The sequence below is a fragment of the Sminthopsis crassicaudata genome, chromosome 4, assembly GCF_048593235.1.
Source record: "Sminthopsis crassicaudata isolate SCR6 chromosome 4, ASM4859323v1, whole genome shotgun sequence".
NCBI classification, from domain to species: Eukaryota; Metazoa; Chordata; class Mammalia; order Dasyuromorphia; family Dasyuridae; genus Sminthopsis; species Sminthopsis crassicaudata.
In genome coordinates this window covers 382,120,772-382,140,809 of record NC_133620.1, presented here as the reverse complement: position 1 = coordinate 382,140,809, position 20,038 = coordinate 382,120,772, and the positions used below count along the sequence as shown (strand labels likewise).

At 35.6% G+C, this 20,038-nt stretch overlaps 1 protein-coding gene across 1 annotated transcript in view; it reads right to left on the bottom strand.

Annotated features, from left to right (window-relative positions):
- Window positions 1-20,038, bottom strand: part of DISC1 (DISC1 scaffold protein) — a 491,977-nt gene that overhangs the window by 265,424 nt on the left and 206,515 nt on the right. The window contains exon 9 of the mRNA XM_074262397.1: window positions 11,758-11,946. Coding sequence (XP_074118498.1) covers window positions 11,758-11,946 — 189 coding nt within the window. The remainder of the gene's footprint in view (window positions 1-11,757; window positions 11,947-20,038) is intronic.

Genomic DNA, 20,038 nt, shown 5'->3' with positions numbered 1-20,038 from the left:
CTCTCTAACTTGTAATAATCTTGTAGTATGGGCTGAGACAATGAAAGGCCTACAACTTGTCACTTGCCCACAACTACTATATGTGAGAGGCAGGCCTTGGGCTCTGGTCTTTCTGGCCCAAAGTCCACCCCACTCTATCCATTCTGCCAAGACTCTTCTCATTAATAATAGAGATTAATAAAATATAGTTAATAAAACATTTATGTCACCCCTTAAAATTCACAAAGCACTTTCATCAGAACAATCCTGTAAGATAGGTAGTGCATATATTATTTATAATTCCCATTGTCAGAGGAAGAAACTGAAGTTCAGAGAAAATAATGTAATATACCCATGATCATGAATCTAGTGTTACATCTCCTGATTCAAGATCTAACACATTTTCTAATGTGCTTTCTAATTTCATTTTCTGTATTCTATTCACTTTGAAATGCTTCTACCAATATCCAGTCTGACCTAGCAAGTGCTTGGTTTCTGCTTCAGTTTGTTTTTTGCTTCAGTCTGTTCTCCCAATTTCTAGAATCCCTCTCCCTTCTATGGATCAATAAGGAATCAATTGTTGAGTACTCCTGCTTCAGTCTGACCCCCAGGATGTTACCACTGGTGATTAATCCCTTTTCTTGTGCTACTCAGTGTTGGTGGTCTCAACAAGGAATGCCAGACAAAACTCCAAGTACTGAAGAGGATACGAAATACATATCTATAAAGATAAACAAGGATATAAATTGTATGTCTTTGACTCAAGTTTTTAATCTTATTGCATATTACACCTCGTTATACAATTTCTATTTCAGTCAAATTGTCCTGCCAAATGTTATATGTATAAAATATTCTATCCTCATGTCTACGTCTTTGTGATTAAAGGCGGTTCCCTATGTCTGGAATGCAAGTAAAAAATGAACAAGTATTTCTTAAATACCTACTATGTATTGGGGATGCAGGAAAGGCAAAAGATAATTCCTGCTCTCAAAGTACAGCACGGAGTCTAAGGGGGGAGACAAAATACAAATAGCTGTGTATAAATAAGCTATGAACCTGATGAAAAGAACATAACATACATGGAGGAGATGCTAAAATTAGGGCAGATTGAGAAAGATTTCCTGTACAAAATGGGCTTTTAGCTGGAACTGATGGAAGCCAGTAGGCAACAGTGGAAAATGAAAGACTTTTAGGCATGTAAGCAACCAGTGAAAATTGCTGGGATCTAAAGATGGAGTGTCTTATTTAAGGAGTAGTAAAGTAGTCAGTGGATCACAGAGTATGTAATAGAAAGGGGGTAAAAGGATGGCAGCTTATGAAGGAATTATTTTAGATTTAATCCCAGGAGTGATGGGAAGATATTGGAATTTAATGAGGGGGAAAGGAGGGATATGACATGGACAGCTCTAGACTTTACGAAGCTCCCTTGGATACTGAGTGGAGGATGGACTAGAGAGGGAAAACATTCATGGTGGGCTGACCATCCATCAGTTTAATGCAATGCTCAGGTGTGAGTGCTGAGGGCTTGGATCAGGATGGTGACAGAAGCGTCAGAAGAGAGAGGACCCCCATCTCACTGAATTTCTATATCTCTTCCAAGCACAAGAGTGGTTTGATATCACAGGCCCCATGTTGTTAGGTCCTACATCCTCCAAAGAACAAGTTGCTTCTGACCCAGTAGAAAATAAGCCCTGTGAGGCTCATTATAAGCAAGGGCTGTTTTGTTTTTATCTTTGTATGTTCAACATTTAGCATATTGCCCTGCCCACACTAGGGGTTTAATAAATATTTCTTGAATTGAATCAGGGCAAAATTGAGGGTATAAAATTGGGGTCAAATTTGAATGTTTTTTTTTTTAAGTTCATCATATATGTACTGAATAAAAAAACCAACATACCAAAAGCTGGCAATTCCATATTTTCTAAATATACACACATTAAGGTTTTATCAAAAATTAAATTCATATTGTAATACAGCCCTCAATTGACTCCAAATGTAAATTTCTACAAGTAATGTAAACTATAAGCTTCTGATGAAAAGGAAGTGGTATACACCTGCCAGAGGGGAAGGGAAGGGAAGGAAAAAAAAAAGAAATTTACATAACTTTATCATATATTTAAAAGGAATAGCAAGTTTTATAGAAGAGATTTACAGTCCCATGTGCAATCATCTTTTGTATTATACTATGTTATAGAAATGTTTTATTTCCATAAATTAGAAATAAAATAATTTTTAAAAATTAAAAGGAACTGTTTCATATTTGTCTACATTCTCAATAACACCTGACACATAATAGGTACCTAATAAATCTTTAGTCATCAATTGATTTATCAATTGATATATTATGTTCAATGTTCTTAGAAGAATGAGATACTATGGGATGGGGAGGAAAACAAGAAAGAGTTTTGCAAATTTGCAAAAATGGGAGACTCCCCTGGAATGAGTCTCCAATGCTAGGACTCTGAGAAACAGCCAAATGAAGAGATTGTCTTCCTTCAAATTCTACCTACATTTTTCAAAAAAGATTTTCCTTTAATGCTAGTGCCTTCTCTTTGATGATTATTTTCATTTAATCATGAATATATCTCATTTTACATAGTTATCTTTCCTAGATTATGAACTCTTCGAGGACAAAGACTGTCTTTTGCCATTCTTTGATTGCATAGCACTTATCACAGTGCTTGGAACTTATATAGTAGTTACTTAATAAATGCTTATTTACCGTAAGACTGAAATGTCCATCATGTCAGTCCTGGGAATGTATGCTAATGAGTAGGGCATGTGGTGAGAATAAATAGTGTGAGAGTAGGGGAAGAGATGAATAGAATCTGGGAGGAGCAGAAAAGCTAGAGATTCCTATCTTGATGCCTGAGTCATCCTCCTCTTGTGTTTTCATGGTGGTACATGAGAATATTAATAATTATTTATGTTGACAACATAGGGCATAGCAAATAAAATATTGGCCTTGGAATCAGAACAACCTGAATTCAAACCCTTCATCAAACATATATACTGATCGTATGATCTTGGACAAGTAACTTTAGCTCTCATTTCTCCAAGCCACCCTCCGAGACTATAAATTTCAGAGAAGATCCTGATCTACATTCTCTTTGTGGGATTACTTAAACCAATAAAATCATACTCTATCCCTATCCTTGGGTGGATCCAAGGTGGAGATTTATTCTGTACAAGAAGTCACACTCAAAATTCTTGAGAAATGGAGAAATAAATCATTTATGTTTCTGTTGTAACCTGGAAAAAGCTAGCTGTCAGCTAAGCTTACTCATCCCCAATCCTTAGAGGAAAGGGTGACCAAGTACAGACATCAGAACATAATTCATATCTGTATACAGCATATTTCCCTTTCACCTATTCCAAATTTATAAATACACATAACATAGCCTTTGCAAAATATATTTTCTTGAATTACAAATCCAACAATTGGTAGAATGTGGAATGTGGTTTATTTTGTCTCAGTTGGGAATTCCTCTTTTTTTCCCCTCCAAGATTATTCATTTTATTTAGTAGTATCCAACAAATTGTAGATCCAGAAAAAACCCCAAAGACTATATAGTTCACCTCAGATCTGACCAAGAAATTCTTTTACATCATCTTTGTTAGACTATTATCTGAAGGAAATCCAATGAGAGTGAAGTTATTGCTTCTGAAATCCTTTCTTCTTTTGGTCATCTTGAATTACTAAGAAGTTTTTCTTTACATTGATACTAAATCTGACTCTGCAAGTCTTACTCAGCACTATTTTTTCCATCTAGGTCAAAGCTGAAAAAGCCTAATCCTTCTTTCAAATATCAGCCCTTCAAATTCTTGAAAGCCACAATCATTTTTCTCTAAATCTCTTTTCCAGATTAAGAAACTCTAATTCTTTTAACTGATTCTTATATGGGTTCATTCCCTTCATGGTCACCTTCTTCTGGAAAAATTCCAATTTGTCTGTCTTTCCAAAAAGGTGATATCTGAGTGTGAAAACATTATTCCAGATGTAGCCTAGCAAGAACAGGGCAGGACAGGACCAGCTCCCTCATCTTGTAAAGTCGCTTTGCAGGCTAAAAGGTCACTTATCGCTTTCTTGAAGTTCCATTCAGCCCAAAGTACTTCAAATCTATTTATCTCTCAATAGGTTCTGGGAGTGGATTTAGGAGAATGAGGAAGAGATACAGTAAAAAGCTAGTGCAAGTCCCAGAGAAGGCCTTCATGATGGTAATGAGCCATCTGCAATTTGGAATCCTCTATGGTAACAAATTCTCATTCCATTTGTTTATGTTTTATTCATCACATATAAAGTACTTTATGAAATGACAATGATGAACTCCTCAAAATACTGTACGCTCTTTTCTTTGAAAAAAAAATATGGGGGCTATTAATGGATTTCAATAGCACAACAGTTCCACTGAAAATATCTCTACACTAAATTTGTCCATCCCTGTCACAACTCCCACATTCTTAAATGCAACAGGATTCCCATTTTGTGCCAAAAATAAGGTGCTTGAAGGAAATCATAGATTTTAATTTTTATTCAGTTAAAACAACTTGTAAGCCAAAATATATTAAAAAGTATTCATGATGATAATTTACACTGCTTATAAAAATCAAGTCAAAAGAAATCACACTTCATTTTGTAGTGTGTGTGTGGGCTGGGGAATGATATGAATTCTTAGCAACCTAATTATTAATTATAGACTGATGTTATGCTGTATAATGGATTATGGTGTGGGAAAAAAACTTGTAACTAAATTCAGAAAACTTGGGTTAGAATTCTGACTCTTTCACTTATACTCATCGTATGACCCTAAATAAATTCTTCAACTTTCCATAAATTTAGCTTTCTACATCTGTAAAATGTGTACAATATGTGCACTTAGTATACAATATTTATATAATTAGTGCAAAGAAAAATACTTTGTAAAATATACAATGGTATATAAATGGGACCTATTATTATTATTCAAGGAAATGCACATATCCCAATGTCACCCTCCCAAAGCATTTTATCAGTGGAAATGAAAAGCAAATATAGCATAAAGGGGATCTAGATTGGTGAATCAACTGGGAACTATACATTAATGGGAGGGCATATTGACAATAGATATTACTCTCATTGACTTATGGGACCCCATGAAAAAGAAGGAATAATTCAAACACTTCCAAAGGTTTTCATATTGTAGCATATGCTCTGGTACTACTTTTCCAATTCCCACCCAACTTGGTGGGTGCAATTCCCAGACTTGGCTGCCGTGTTCTTTCAGAGTCCTAAGAGTAGCACTGAGAGGTAGGGAGAGTAAATGACTTTCTAATTCTATAACTCATTAGCTCCCACTGATTTAGTTCCTTCCATTATCAATTATATCAATTGGACAAATTACTTTTAGTTCAGGATAGTAACTAAGATGGTATAGAAGGAATAGATGGTATAAAACCATATCCCAAAAGTCTGTGACACATTCTCCCACCAATATATACAGGATCTAAGGGAAAATGAGCTCAAACTTAGAGTACAAATATAGCTTAGGGTCACAGTTTCAGATTACTAAAAGTCTTTTTTTGCCCTCATTGATATACTCCTAAAGTTCTTTAAGAATGGGGAAAGTCTCTGCTCAGTTTCTTATAGATTCTTAAAGCTGTCTTTCTTCAATATGATTAGTTTGTCCTTGTCCTCCAATACAAATGTTTTTTTCTTCTGTAATGGAGATGCTGCTAAGATTAGGACACTGATGGAAAATCCAAAATTCTCTAAACCTCTGAAGTTCATAAAGTCTTTCTCTAACCAAAGGGTGGAAGAAAACAAGGAAGACACTTTTTTCCCCAAATTGATTCCTTCTCAGAGACTTGACTAGGAGGTTTCTGCACCTAAACTTCTGGATATTTAAATCTACAGGTTCCAAACTTGGCATGCTATTTTTATCTAAAACTCAAAGAGCAATACCAGTTTCCAATAAATCAAAAAATACTTATCGTGAAGCATCATTTCACTTCATGAAATGCATTTTAAAGATTTCTGAATATCAAGGATTTTTCAAGTGATTGATACAAGAGAATTACCTGGACTTAGTTCACATTTCAGGGTATGTCATCTAATCACTTATTCTAAGTGGGAGAAGTGGTAACTGGGCGATTAACTCAACTGATTCCAAATCCTCCTATAAAACCCAGCTTCTTAAACTTTGGATCATAATGCCATATGGAGTCTTGTAATTGAATGTGGGGGTCATGAAACTGTAATTGACTGTCAGTAAATATTTGATTTGTATACCTATTTTATATACTTGTAAACCCAGGGTCATGTAAAAATTTCTCAGGTGAAAAGGGGTTGTAAGTAGAAAAAGTTTAAGAAGCCCTGCTAAAAAGTAATAGAATTTTAGCAACATATAATCATTGATTTAGAATATGAACAATCTTAGAGATTATATAGTATAACCTACTTCTTTTACAGATAATAAAATGAAGTCTCAGAGAATTTAAATGATTTGCCCCAAGATCAACCAAAGCCCCCATTCCTCATATTTTCTACCAACCCAACGGACTTTATTTATTTTTTTTATTAATTTTTATAATTATAACATTTTCTTTGACAGTACATATGCATAGGTAATTTTTTTTTACAACATTATCCCTTGTACTCCCTTCTGTTCTGAATTTTTCCCCTCCTTCCCTCTACCCCTCCCCTAGATGGCAGGCATTCCCACACATATTAAATATGTTATAGTATATCCTAGGTACAATATATATGTGCAGAACTGAATTTTGTTGTTGTTATTGCAAAGGAAGAATTGGATTCGGAAGGTAAAAATAATCTGGGAAGAAAAACAAAACAAAACAAAACAAAAAAACAATGCTCACAGTTTACACTCATTTCCCAGTGTTCCTTTTCTGGATATAGCTGATTCTGTCCATCCCAACGCACTTTAAAGGTCATTAATCTTAGAAATATAAATTTGATCTCCTCTACCTAAAAAATAAACTACTGAATGAATCATGTATTTGTTTATTTGTTTTCAAATTTTAGTATTCATTCAAAATAGTCTGTTATATATTCTTCAAAAGTTTCACCACTATTTGAAGCAAATAACTTCCCAATTATTTTGTAATTTTTCTGTTTTTCCCATTAAACTAATTATTTCTTTAGGGACAAAAATGCCTTCCAGAGCTGTCCCATTAAAAAGTATTGGATTTTAAACCTAGTTTTGCTCTTTGTGGTCAACTTAGGACTATAACTCAAGATCCCTTTAATTTTGCCTGATATGAAAGGAACTTCAAAGAGAAACATGTATGTATCTCACTTGTGATGTTTTATAAAGAAAGAAGCTTTAGCAGGACCTGATAAACTGAACTTGCTACCTTGAGCCTGTCTCTTTCTGCAACATACCAATTTAAGATAGAACTGGCTATTCCATAATTTAATTTCTAACTACAAGCTTTCCTACTTTTCTTCATTCATAACAACCTAGAATTAATACCTTAGGATCTTTATCATGTAGAATTTTGGAAGGGACAAGAGAAACTATCTAATTTCCTCATTTTAAAGATCAGGAACCAGCCACAGAGACATTATATAACCTAAGATCACACAAGTAATTAAAAAAAAAAAAAAGTCAGAATTTGAATCTAAGTACTATGTTACCAGATTCATTCCTTTTTTTCATCATATCATGTCTTTCAAGTGACTCTTCTTTTAAAAAGTAAATAATTTTGTATATATTGATTGCCTTCCTCCAAGTTTTAAGATGTCAATTCTCTAAAAAATAAGGCTATCCCTATTTATTACATATTAATTCATTCTCTCAAATATTTAATTTTTTTTCTTCTTCATATCCCTACCTTCTAGCATTATATTTGGTATATAGTAGACATTTAATAAATATTTATTAAATGAATAAGCATATAATTCATTATGCTAGATGGGCCTTGCTCTCAAAAGCTGCAATAACTTATTAAACTAGTCTTTGTAAAAGGAATACTTTATAGTTGCTTCATAATTTTATCCCGCAGATTGTTTCAGCTTGTAGCTGACCAAAATAGATTTAAGAAAAATGGATGTCAGATTGGCTAAGATGACAAGAACAAATAACGATGAATGTTGGAGGGGCTGTGGGAAGACTGGGACACTGATGCATTGTTGGTGGAGTTGTGAAAGAATCCAACCATTCTGGAGAGCAATCTGGAATTATGCCCAAAAAGTTATCAAAATGTGCATACCCTTTGACCCAGCTTATACCCCAAGGAACTACTAAAGAAGGGAAAGGGACCTGTATGTGCCAAAATGTTTGTGGCAGCCCTTTTCATAGTGGCTAGAAGCTGGAAGATGAATGGATGTCCATCAATTGGAGAATGGTTGGGTAAATTATGGTATATGAATGTTATGGAATATTATTGTTCTATAAGAAATGACCAACAGGAGAAATACAGAGAGTCTTGGAGAGACTTACATCAACTGATGCTGAGTGAAACGAGCAGAACCAGAAGATCATTATACAGTTCAACAATGATACTGTACGAGGATGTATGCTGATGGAAGTGGATTTCTTCAACATAGAGAAGAGCTAATCCAATTCCAATTGATTAATGATGGACAGAACCAGCTACATCCAGAAAAGGAACACTGGGAAATGAATGTAAACTGCTATTTTTACCTTCTGAATCCAATTCTTCCTGTGCAACAAAAAATTCGGTTCTACACACATATATTGTATCTAGAATATACTGTAATATATTTAACATATATAAGACTGCTTGCCATCTGGGGGAGGGGGTTGGGGGAGGAAGGGAAAAAATCTGAATAGAAGTAAGTGCAAGGGATAATGTTGTAAAAAATTACCCATGCATATGTACTGTCAAAAAATGTTATAATTATAAAATAAAATTAAAATTAAAAAAAAAGAAATAGAGAGGAGATCTTCACTGAGAAAGAAATTTTTTATTTGGCCAGAGACAGACTTTATAAATACCAACTCAGGATTCAAGGAGAACTTCAGGGATCTTGGACTTATATTGTGTGTCTATAAACCCCCTGGAATAAGTAATGCTGGAGTGAGAGGCATTAGCACTGGAGAAAGAGATGTCTAGGGTAGCAAAAGTGAGATGAGAAAGGGAAATCAAAGAAAAAACAATCCCAACATATCAGCAGGATGATAAGTGTGACAACTGTCACAAAGTTGTCACTGAGTAAGAAGAGGGAAGGAGATAGGAAACAATGAATGAAGAAGAAAAGAAAAAAATTGCATCTCAAGGAGGCACAAAATGAATCGATAAGGACTATTTTGCAGAATATGTCTGGTGGGATAGGAAATCCTGAAGGTCTCCATAGAGAAGCAGAGGCAGAGAGTGGAGGTGGGATGGGGGGCACTTTAAAATGACTGATAAGCATTGGAAAAAAATGTCTCAAAAAGAACACTTAAGGCAGGAAGATCATTCACATTCACAAGCTCCCAGATGTGGGGACCAGGGAGTGAGAACTGACAAAACATACAATAGGACAGACTAGGAAAGTCTGAGGCAAAGGAAAAACAAGCAAGAGAACAAAAATATCTGAAGCTAGAAGATGAAATAACTGCAGTAGTCTAGGGAGGATACATTGAGTTCCATGGGCCAAAATTTAAATGATACAAATTGAAGCATATCTAGAGAAGAGGGACCAGTATGGTGAGGTGCTGGAGACCATGTCATGAAGAATGTTTGAAATAGCTGAGACTGCTTACCCTAAGGAAGAAAAAACCTGGGGAAAACAGAAAAGCTGTTTTCAAATATTTGAGGAGGTATCATAGAAAAGAGTGAGAATAGGAGAGTGAGCACAAATCACAAAAAAAATTTGGTTCTGAGAGAAATTATTATTAATAACTAATGGTTTGGGGAGGCTCAAAAATTCAATCTCTTGAAGGATATTATTGATAATAATATTGAACTAACACTCCACTCAGGTGAGGAAATCATTGTGTTCTACTCAAGTTTAAGTAGGGATAAATTATTGAATAGATTGCCCAAGGCTGAGGGTAACATAAATAAATAATGTGATCAAAGTTCATAGGTTCAATCCCTCATTATAATATTTATTCTTTCATTGTTACTCAGATTGTTAACAATCAGATTATTAACCCTTGGGAATACTACTCTTCCAAAGTCATGAGCCTGCTACCATGACTCTCTCTGGTATAAAAGAAAGATAGTCAAATGACCATCCTTTCATTAATAAACATGCTAGAATTATTGATATAATGATTAAATTACTCCAAAATTATGTCTCTCAAACATTGTACATAAAGACAAATTTCCCAACAAATACAATTATAGAAAAATGGATAAATGTCCCCATAACTGGTGATCTGTAGACTTTGGCTGGGTATATTGTTGGAGCAGCTAGGTGGTAAAGTGAATAGAGTACTGGGCTGAAATAAGGAAAACTAGTCTTCTTGAGTTCAAATTTAGCCTCAGATACTAACTGTGTGACCCTGGGCCAGTCACTTAATCCTGTTTGCTTCAGTTCTTCATCTGAAAATGAGTTGGAGAAGGAAATGGTAACCTATTACAGTATTATTGCCAAGAAAACACCAAATGGATTTCACGGTCAGACGCTATTGAACCCTGAAATGATTTGAAGATATTATAGATTTCTGTTCAAGTTAAAGGTGGAATAGAAGATATTTTAAGTTATAGAGTCCTCAAATTATAGACTCAGAAGTCACTAGTTCAACTACTTCATTTTGCACATGTAGAAACTGAGACCCAAAGAAGTCAGGTGACTTGCCTATAACACAGGCAAGTAAGCATGAAGGGTGGGGTCTCTTCCCACTCTGAAATTCAGGGATTCTCAAAGCCATAAACAACTATGAAATTTAGACCTCAATCTCCTCTTATTTCCAAAAGGGCAACTTTCCCCACCTACCTCCCCCATATATACATAGCACTTTTTTTTGGTTTTGATATGCACTTTTGAAACTACCTGTATCTGAAATCCAATATGGTAGAAGCTATTTTTATCAACCTTTTCATTTTATTTAAATATATTTTTGATTTTATTTCACTATTATTTCTGAATATATCTCACCTCCATCCTCACTCAAGCCCCAGAATAGAATCTTGTGACAAAAAAAGCAAATAAACAAAAACAAAACATTGAACACCTTTGACAATGTAGGCAGTATTTTGCCTCATAGCTCCCCATCTCTCTGTGGAGAGCAGGGAGGTGTATTTCATTATCTATTATCTGTTATCTAGAACCATTATTAGATTTTCAGTGACTCAGAGTTTGACTTCTTTTAGTGATTTTTCATTTATAGTGTTGTAATAAGTGTGCATACTATTCTCATGTTGTTTCTTTCACTCCACATCTTTTGTAAAGGTTTTTTTTCTATTGTACTTCAACAATATCTCATCATTCTCAAGCTGCCAACACAGCATTACCAACCTTTACACACAGATGCAATTTGTTAAGTTTTAAAATACCAAAATAAGTATCAACCAAAGAAATAGCTCAGACATCCCTGCCAACAGAAAGATTGTGCTAAATGATCAAAAGACCATTAGCAAACTCAGAGGGGAAGGAGAAAAAAAATGTCACTCATAAATAACAAGACAAAAACTGACAACAGATCCAGCCTCCTCCTGTTAGTCAGCTGCCTGCCAAAAATCCTAACCCACCCCCAGCTCCCAACTGAGAAAGTGTTCTCTCTGTCACCCTTCACAGTAGTATTCCCATGAAGCAGTGTTGTTCTACCCCTGACACAGTCATAGCAAGCTCTCTTGTCAGCCAACAGTTGGTGAACTACTTACCATAGGCAGTCTCCCCCTGCTCCATTTCTTGTCTCAATCTGTTGTAATCTTCTTTAATTCTCTCCAATTTCCTGATGTTCCTGGCAACAGGCACCAGCAGCTTGTTGATCAGGCCCTCCAGCCCTTCTTTCTCAGATGTTAACGACCTAATCTCCTCCACGAGATCCTTGGCTGTAGAGAAATTATTCCCTGCAGCACAATGAAAGAAAGAGCACAGGAAAGTAAGATTGGTGACATTGGGAGGTTAGGCAGAAAACCTAAGCAAGCTGGCACGTGGGCACCACAATAATAGTGGCAGAATGGGAAGTATTGTTTGGAACTGAACTCTGAAAAATCAGTGACTCCTTAACCATCCACCATTATAGAAAAGGAGAAAACACCAGAGGGTGTTTTATAAATGGAAAGGACTTCTTGCTTTGTGAGCAGTTCTATTTCATATTGCTCCCCTTCTTATACCCCTTCATTGTCTTCCTAGATGTTCTCCAACTCAATGTTCCATCCTCCATCTCTGTGGATGGTGTGCATCATCCATCAAGCCAAAAACTGGCTCTTTTCTCTACCTCTTAGAAATCCTGGCTTCCTTCAAAGCTCAGTTCAGATGCTTTCTTCTATCGGAAGTCCCTTCTGATTCCTCTAGTTGTTAGTTCTCGCCCTACTCAAATTATCCCATATTTTTTAAACATATGGTCTCCTCCTTGCTCCCAAGCAGAATATAAATTTCTTAAAAGAAGGAGATTTGTTTGTTCTTACCTTCAGCCTCTAGCTAATTAGGGCTTTGCACATTACAGAAAGGACTAAACCTCTGATTTTATTTTTACATGTCCAATAAAAGTTTGTTAAGTGCATATTATGTTCCAGAAACTGTGCTAAGCTTTTACAATTAATTAAATACATTTAATTACAAATAATATGATTAATTTTATAATTAATTGTATATAATTATTACAAATAATAAAAAGATTATTACATACAATTAATACAAAGAAAGACAGCCTCTGGCCTCAAGGTTCTTATAATCTAAAGGGGGGAAATGACATACAAAAGGAGACAAGGAGGGGGAGATTATGAAGTATTGGGTGTAGGGGCATTTTGTTCTGTGGTTCTAAAACCAGGCATAGAAGCAAAGAGTAGAGGAAGCCAAAAAATCTAGTTTCTGCCCTCTCCAGAGGAAGGAAGAATTTGGTATTCCATCCTCCAATCTCAAAAAAAAAAAAAAAAAAAGAGGAAAAAATGAGGCTGAGGGAAATGGTGTCAATGATCAAAGGAGGCCAAAATTTGAAAATTGGCAGGGCAGTAAGTGGTCCAGTAGATAGAGTGCTGATCCAAGACTATGGAAAAACCTGAATTCTAATCTGGACTCAGACACTTAGCTGGATGACTTTGAACAAGTCACTTAACTCAGTTCATCTCAATTTTCTTCATCTATAAAATGAGCTGCAGAAGGAAATAACAAATCACTCCAGTATCTTTGCCAGAAAACCCCAAATGAGATCACAAAAAGTCAAGAAGAGCAGAATGTAATGTTGAGGAAACTCCCTTTACAAATACAAATGGGCTCTGCAACTTCTATAGAGTTGCCTAGGAAATTGAGGGCTTAAGTGGCTTGTCTGGAATCATACATACAGTCAGTATGTTTCAGAAGCAGAATTTAAGCAAAAGTAGTGCTGATTGCACAGAGTAATTCCTTATTAAATGATTGTTGAGTCATATTCAGTATACTATGGTCCATTAGTACTCAGATTAAGATATAACAACTCCCAAATCATGTTAGTAATTTCACAAATTTATAAGGTTTGTAAGTATGCATTAGTTCATTTCTCCCCAACATCAGACTTATAAAGATAATTTTCCTGCATTTTCAAATATTTCTTTTTTGTTTAATTCAGTGGACAGATTTCCTGCTAATATCAAAGCTGGAAATGTTTCTCCAAGATAAATATCATAGAATTCATTGCATTGTGCTATTTTAAAATCATACTATAATAAAAAGTGTGTGATCTGACAATATAAAGCATCAATCCATGATGTTTCTATCATGATTATCACAATAGTAATAAATAAGAAATCACATGGTCCTTCCAAGTTAATTCAACCAATATATATAACACAATTTGCAAGGCATTATCCAAGGCAATGAGAAAGACAGAAACAGAGATGATGGATTCTGTTTTTAAAGTGCTCATAATCTAACAAGTAAAAAGAAAGTCACATTTTTTATCTAAGAGAGAGTGAGATAGGTACAAAAGACAAATATAGACAAAATAGTATATGAAGTATGAGGAAGAAGAGATCAAAGGGAATCAAGATTGGTGACATTGGGATCTGATTTCCTTTGGGAAAATGGATTTGAGCAGATGGCACTCAAGTTGGGTGAATGAAAGAACTTGATGGGATGAAAATGAAAGAATGGAGAGACTTTAACAGATGGAAGTTGGGGAGGGAGTCTTTCTTCCATCTTTTGCCAAGACTTTACTTGGACAAAATCTGGGGAATATTAACTGATATGAGAACTGAAGAAAAGTAATTTAGGAAGTCCCCAAACAATATCTCCTTCATTCAGTTACTAAAGTTTGTATCAACAAAGAAAAAATCAGATGTTTAGGAGTATTAATAGAAAGTCAAATGCAATGCCCAAACACCTAAAAAAAAAAAAACCTAACTGACATTTTCTATGGTTAATACACACAGTTGCACATGCCCACCTCTCTCTGAATACTCACTATTTAAAAGAATTAGAAAGATCAAAGAAAATATAGTCCAGAAACACAGGTCAGAGTTTCTTTTTTTTTTAAACTTTTAAATGCTTTTTTAAATATCACACTCATTTGAAAACATTCCCCTCCTAATCTTATTTACCTAATAAGCCTTCTCTTGAAAAAAAAAAAAAAACAAGCAAAACAAACATTATATCCACCAAATCTGACAGTATATGCATCATTTCAGTCACTCCCCTACCCTATCCACCACCCACCTTAGTCTCACACAATTATTCCCTGGTCCAACCACACGTGGAATATTATATTCACTTTTGGGACCCATACTTTAGTAAAGACATTGATTAGCTAGAGATCTAGAGAAGACTGAACAAGAATGATAAGGAACCCTCTCATAACATCATGTGATGATTAACTGAAGAAACTACAGATATTCCTTCCACATAGCAACTTTCCTCATTGTGGTTTCAATATAACACAAGTCACCATAAGAAATTAGTGGGGATTTGGGGGAGTTTTACAATAGCTGCAGACAACACACCCAGGCCTGCAGACACACAGAAAAAAGTTTAGACACCCAGAAATCCATAAAATATATGTACAGTATTTTATTATGTTAACTTTTTTATCTTTTAATAACATAATAATTGAAACTTTTTAGTACAAAGGTGGGGGTCAAAACATTTACATAGATTTTCTAAATTGCTGATCCTCTAACCCCTACCCATATGGAAAGGATAAATGTAGGTTGTCAGTCTTGAAAATAGAAGAGTTAAAAAGATATGACAGTTGTTTTCAAGTATTCAAAGAAACAGGTTTCCTTTGATTTTGTTGAATGGTTTGCTTAAATCTTTCTAGCTTTCTACTCTTAAATGTCCTAAGCTATTTAATTATCTGATCTATTGTCTATATTCATCATTTTTAAAATGAGACTACCACATACTGATCAATTCCTGAGATGGTAGTAAGGTGACTGATTAAAATAATTGCAAAGCACTTAGAAGATAGAGTGTGACAGAAATATGAAGATAGGCCAGGAATAATGGGTGAAATTTGGGTGGTGCCAGACAAACTTAATGTAAAGAAAAAATGAGTTACTTTGAAAGAGAAAATGGAAAGTAGGAGGGAGGAAGGGAGAGAGGGAGGAAAGGAGGAAGGAAGGGAGGAAGGAAAGAAGGGAGGAAGGGAGGAAGGAAGGGAGGAAGGGAGGAAGGGAGGAAGGGAGGAAGGGAGGAAGGAAGGAAGGAAGGAAGGAAGGAAGGAAGGAAGGAAGGAAGGAAGGAAGGAAGGAAGGAAGGAAGGAAGGAAGGAAGGAAGGAAGGAAGGAAGGAAGGAAGGAAGGAAGGAAGGAAGGAAGGAAGGAAGGAAGGAAGGAAGGAAGGAAGGAAGGAAGGAAAGAAGGAAGGAAGGAAGGGAAGGAGGGAGGGAGGAAGGGAGGGAGGGAGGGAGGAAGGGAGGGAGGGAGGGAGGGAGTGAGGAAGGGAGGGAGGGAGGGAGGGAGAGAGGGAGGGAGGAAGGGAGGGAGAGAGGGAGGGAGGGAGGGAGGGAGAGAGGGAGGGAGGGAGGGAGGGAGAGAGGGAGGGAGGAAGGAAGGGAGGGAAGAAAAGAAGGAAAAAGGAAAAAAGAGGGAAGAAAGAAGGAAAGGAAGAAACAAGTGAGAGACATGAAGACAAGAAAGGTGAAGAAGGGGAAAAGGAGGAAAATAAAAAGAAGAAAGGCATTTCCGGAGTAAATGTATCTGAAATAAGCAACTGGCAACAAAGCCATAGAACTCTGGGCTCCCCAGCAAATGGAACTCATTACCAGCACTGGAGCCCAGAGTCCTTAATAAACCATGAGGAAGGAGAGATGATTAATTACAATCTGGTGCCACTTTTTTTATCCTGTGGAAGATGGCTTGGGAAAAAGTATAGCACTATATATGAAAGTTTCATCTCTACAAAATGATTCCAAATTCCCAAAAGGAAAGCTTATATCAAAACCCAAGCTGTAGTGAAGTGGCACTCCATCCCCCACCATGGAATTAATATTTCATAAGCATTTTGGCCTCAGATCTATGCCCATAAGGCAAACCTTGTCTGATGTAGGTCTTCACAGCAGCTAGAAGTTGTCTATAGCTCTGGGATAAAAATTCAGATAAGTAGATACAGATCTGTGCACGAACTACAGAAAATGCTATCAGTGAACTCCTGCCCTCAATCATGGTAACTAAAATGGGCATTTTTTCCAAATGACACATGAGTATTAACTCCAGGAGGAAAAAAAAAATTGCTGCCCTGACTAGCAATGCTACAAACACATCTGCTTGCTTTTTAGCATACAAAAGGTACTTGGGGATTTGCATGCATTTTAAAAGCATCTGTCAAAATATTTTATTTTGCAAATATCATAATTAAAATTCTCCAGGTTGACACCCAGGCTGCTGTTCATCTTACCTGCATTCTCTGTACATTCACATTTCTATCACACCCCATTTTCTGGATGCTTTGTAATTATTTTGATCAGTCATCTTTTGCTACAACCCCAGGAATTGATCAGTTCCTGGTCGGCTCATTGCAAAGATGATGACTATAGAAAACAAACTGAGTAACTGACTGGCTTAGGACATGGGAGAACGAAAAGCTAGAAGGTTTCAGCAAATCATCCAACCCATTTAACTTAGACCTGAAATTCTTTTATCATCATCCTTATTAGAACTTATATGTGTACTATGTTTGGAAAGTTGTTGAGGGATTTCAGTGATCATAAAAGTCAACAGTACAAAACCCATATTTTTAATATTCTCCAGTGATGTTACATGACAAAAAAATAATGGAATAGTAAGATATCAGAAAGATTGAAGTTGCAGGTGATAGAGGCAACCATAATATGTAACAATATAGTTAAACCCTAAGGATCTGTCCTGGGCCTGTTTTTCTCTCCCTCACCCTCACTCTCTCCCTCTCCCTTTCTTTCTTCTTCTCCCTCTCCCTCTCTCTCTTAAAAACCATCTCTTTGCAGATGATTCCCAGATCTATGGACCCAGCCCCAGTTTTCCAGACTACCTTCACTGACCACTTAGAATTGTATTGTTTATAGATATCTCAAACTCAAGGTGTATTACACAGAATTCATTATTTCCTCAAAACCTTCCTCCTTTCTAACCTTTTTTATTTCTCTAGAAAATACAATTCTTTTATTCACTCAGATTCTCTATCTCAGTCTTCCTTAACATATTCTCTCAAACCTCACATATCTAATTGATTGGCAAGTCTTGTCAATTCTACCTCCCTAGTATCTTTCTCATTCATCCTTTTCTTTCTGATCACAAGACCCCCACACTAGTGGCCTTTCTGCCTCCAGTCTTTCCAATCCATCTTCCATACAGCTGCCAAAGTGATTTTCCTGTGGGTTATCACAATGTCACTCCTCTGATCAATCAATTCCAATAGTTTTCTCTTCTAGAATAAAATTCAGGCAACTGATTGACATCTGAAGTCCTTCAAAACCTGGCTCCAATCTACATTCCCAGTCTTATTTTACATTACTTTCCTTCACACACCATGTGGTCTAGCCAACTGGCCTTTTTGCTGTTCCTCACCTAAAATGTTCTATCTCTTGTTTCATTAATGTTGCTTAGACTATCAATTTTAAATGTATTTCCACCTCATTGCCACATCTTACAATCCATAGTGTCCTTCAAAACTAAGTTCAAAAATCATCTTTTATTTCATGTAAAAGAAATGAGAAAATAATTCTTGAAAGACTCGACTTTCAAAATAAATAAGTAAATGATAAATAAATAAATCAGCTTTTACATGAAACCCTTTTTATCTTTTTTGTTGTTCTTCCTGAGGCAGTTGGGGTTAAGTGACTTGCACAGGGTCACATAGCTAGTAAGTATTAAGTGTTTGAGGTCAGATTTGACAGTCCTCTTGACTTCAGGGCTGGTGCTCTATCCACTGCATCACCTAGCTGCCCCAAAGCCTTCTTTATCTTGAGTACTTAATGTCTCCTCCTTTTAAAAAAAAAGTTATTTTATCCAGCAAGGGTTTTAAAGACATTCATACTATACTCAGCCTACAAGAGATGAACTTTCTTCAACCTACTAAGTGAATCATTACCATGATCATTTTCATCAAGCTTCTAAAGTAATCCATGATTGTCATTGGATATTTCTTTTTTTATGCATGGATAATTTTTTTACATTGTCCCTTGTATTCACTTTTCCAAATTTTCCCCTCCCTCCCTCTACTCCCTCCCATACATGTTAAATTGTTATAGTATATCCTAGATATAATATGTCTGTAAAACCAAATTTCTTGTTGCACAAAAAGAATTGGATTCATTGGATATTTCTTAATTTAAAAAAAATAGAAATGCTTTTTCATTAATTTATCAACTAGCACTGAGCCATTAGGCTCCATTTTTGGTTATTAAATACGAAATAAATGGTAAAAAAAACAAACAAACAACTTTTCCCCCATAAATAATCGCTGCTTCCTCTCAGTCTTCTCTATCTCTCTGTCACTCTTTCCCTCTCTCTCTCTGTTTATCTATGTATGTCTCTTTCTTTTTTTCTCTCCTCTTTCTCTCCCTCCTAGTTAGGGATATCTCAAAACTGCTAATCAAACTTATGGAAACATCAAAGTTAATGATTATAAAATTTATTAATAAGTTAAGAAATAATGACACAATGATAAGTTATTATTATTAAACTATGAGAAAGATTAAAGATATAGTTATCACTAACCCTCTTTTCTGTTTTTAATTTCTCACTTCTGCAACACAGTCCTACCATTCAGTTTCTCCATATAATAGTCAAGTCTTTCAAGAATTCTCTTTTCATTTCTTCACAATATATTTTAAGGTAATTTCTCTTAAGGGACAAATTCTTTCTCTCAAACATCTCAGGATATCTTTCTCTGTCTCTCTATCTCTCTGCCCCCCCCCTCTCTCTTTCTCCTCTCTGTCTTGCTCTGTCCTTCTCTTCAGATTTGATTCCTCAGGCAATTTCCTTTTGTTAAGTTTCTTTATAAGAAATGGTTAAACAGTTCTATTAGGAGAGAAATTTTCATGCTTTTTTTTCATTGCATGACTTGGTCTCTTTTCAGTCATTAACTCAAATAACTTCTTTAGAATGACTTTAAATTGCCAGTCTCCCACCTACTTATCATATATATTAATTAAACTATAACTTTTTAAGATTCCAAAGACTCTTTAAAGTAGTATAATAGTTTCTCTAGTCTCTGAGAAGAGGCCATTGAAATAATGATAGCATTTCTATTTATTTTGTAAATACTTTTATATGTAAATATTTTTCCCATTATTAGAACTGGAGAAACTTTTTTTTCCCCATGAGCAGTTGCTCCTTCTCTGTCTTTGTCTCTGTCTCTATCACTCTCTTTTTTCTTTCTTCACACCCCTTTTTCTCCCACCCTAGACGCAGATAGATATCACAAAACTGTCAATTCCTAGGTTTATATAGTTGGTTGGTTGGTTGATTGTTTTCCTTCATTCTCAAAGAGGACCAAAATGACATCACTATGTTAAAATTGAGTAACAGTGTGTCCGACTGTGGCTGAGCA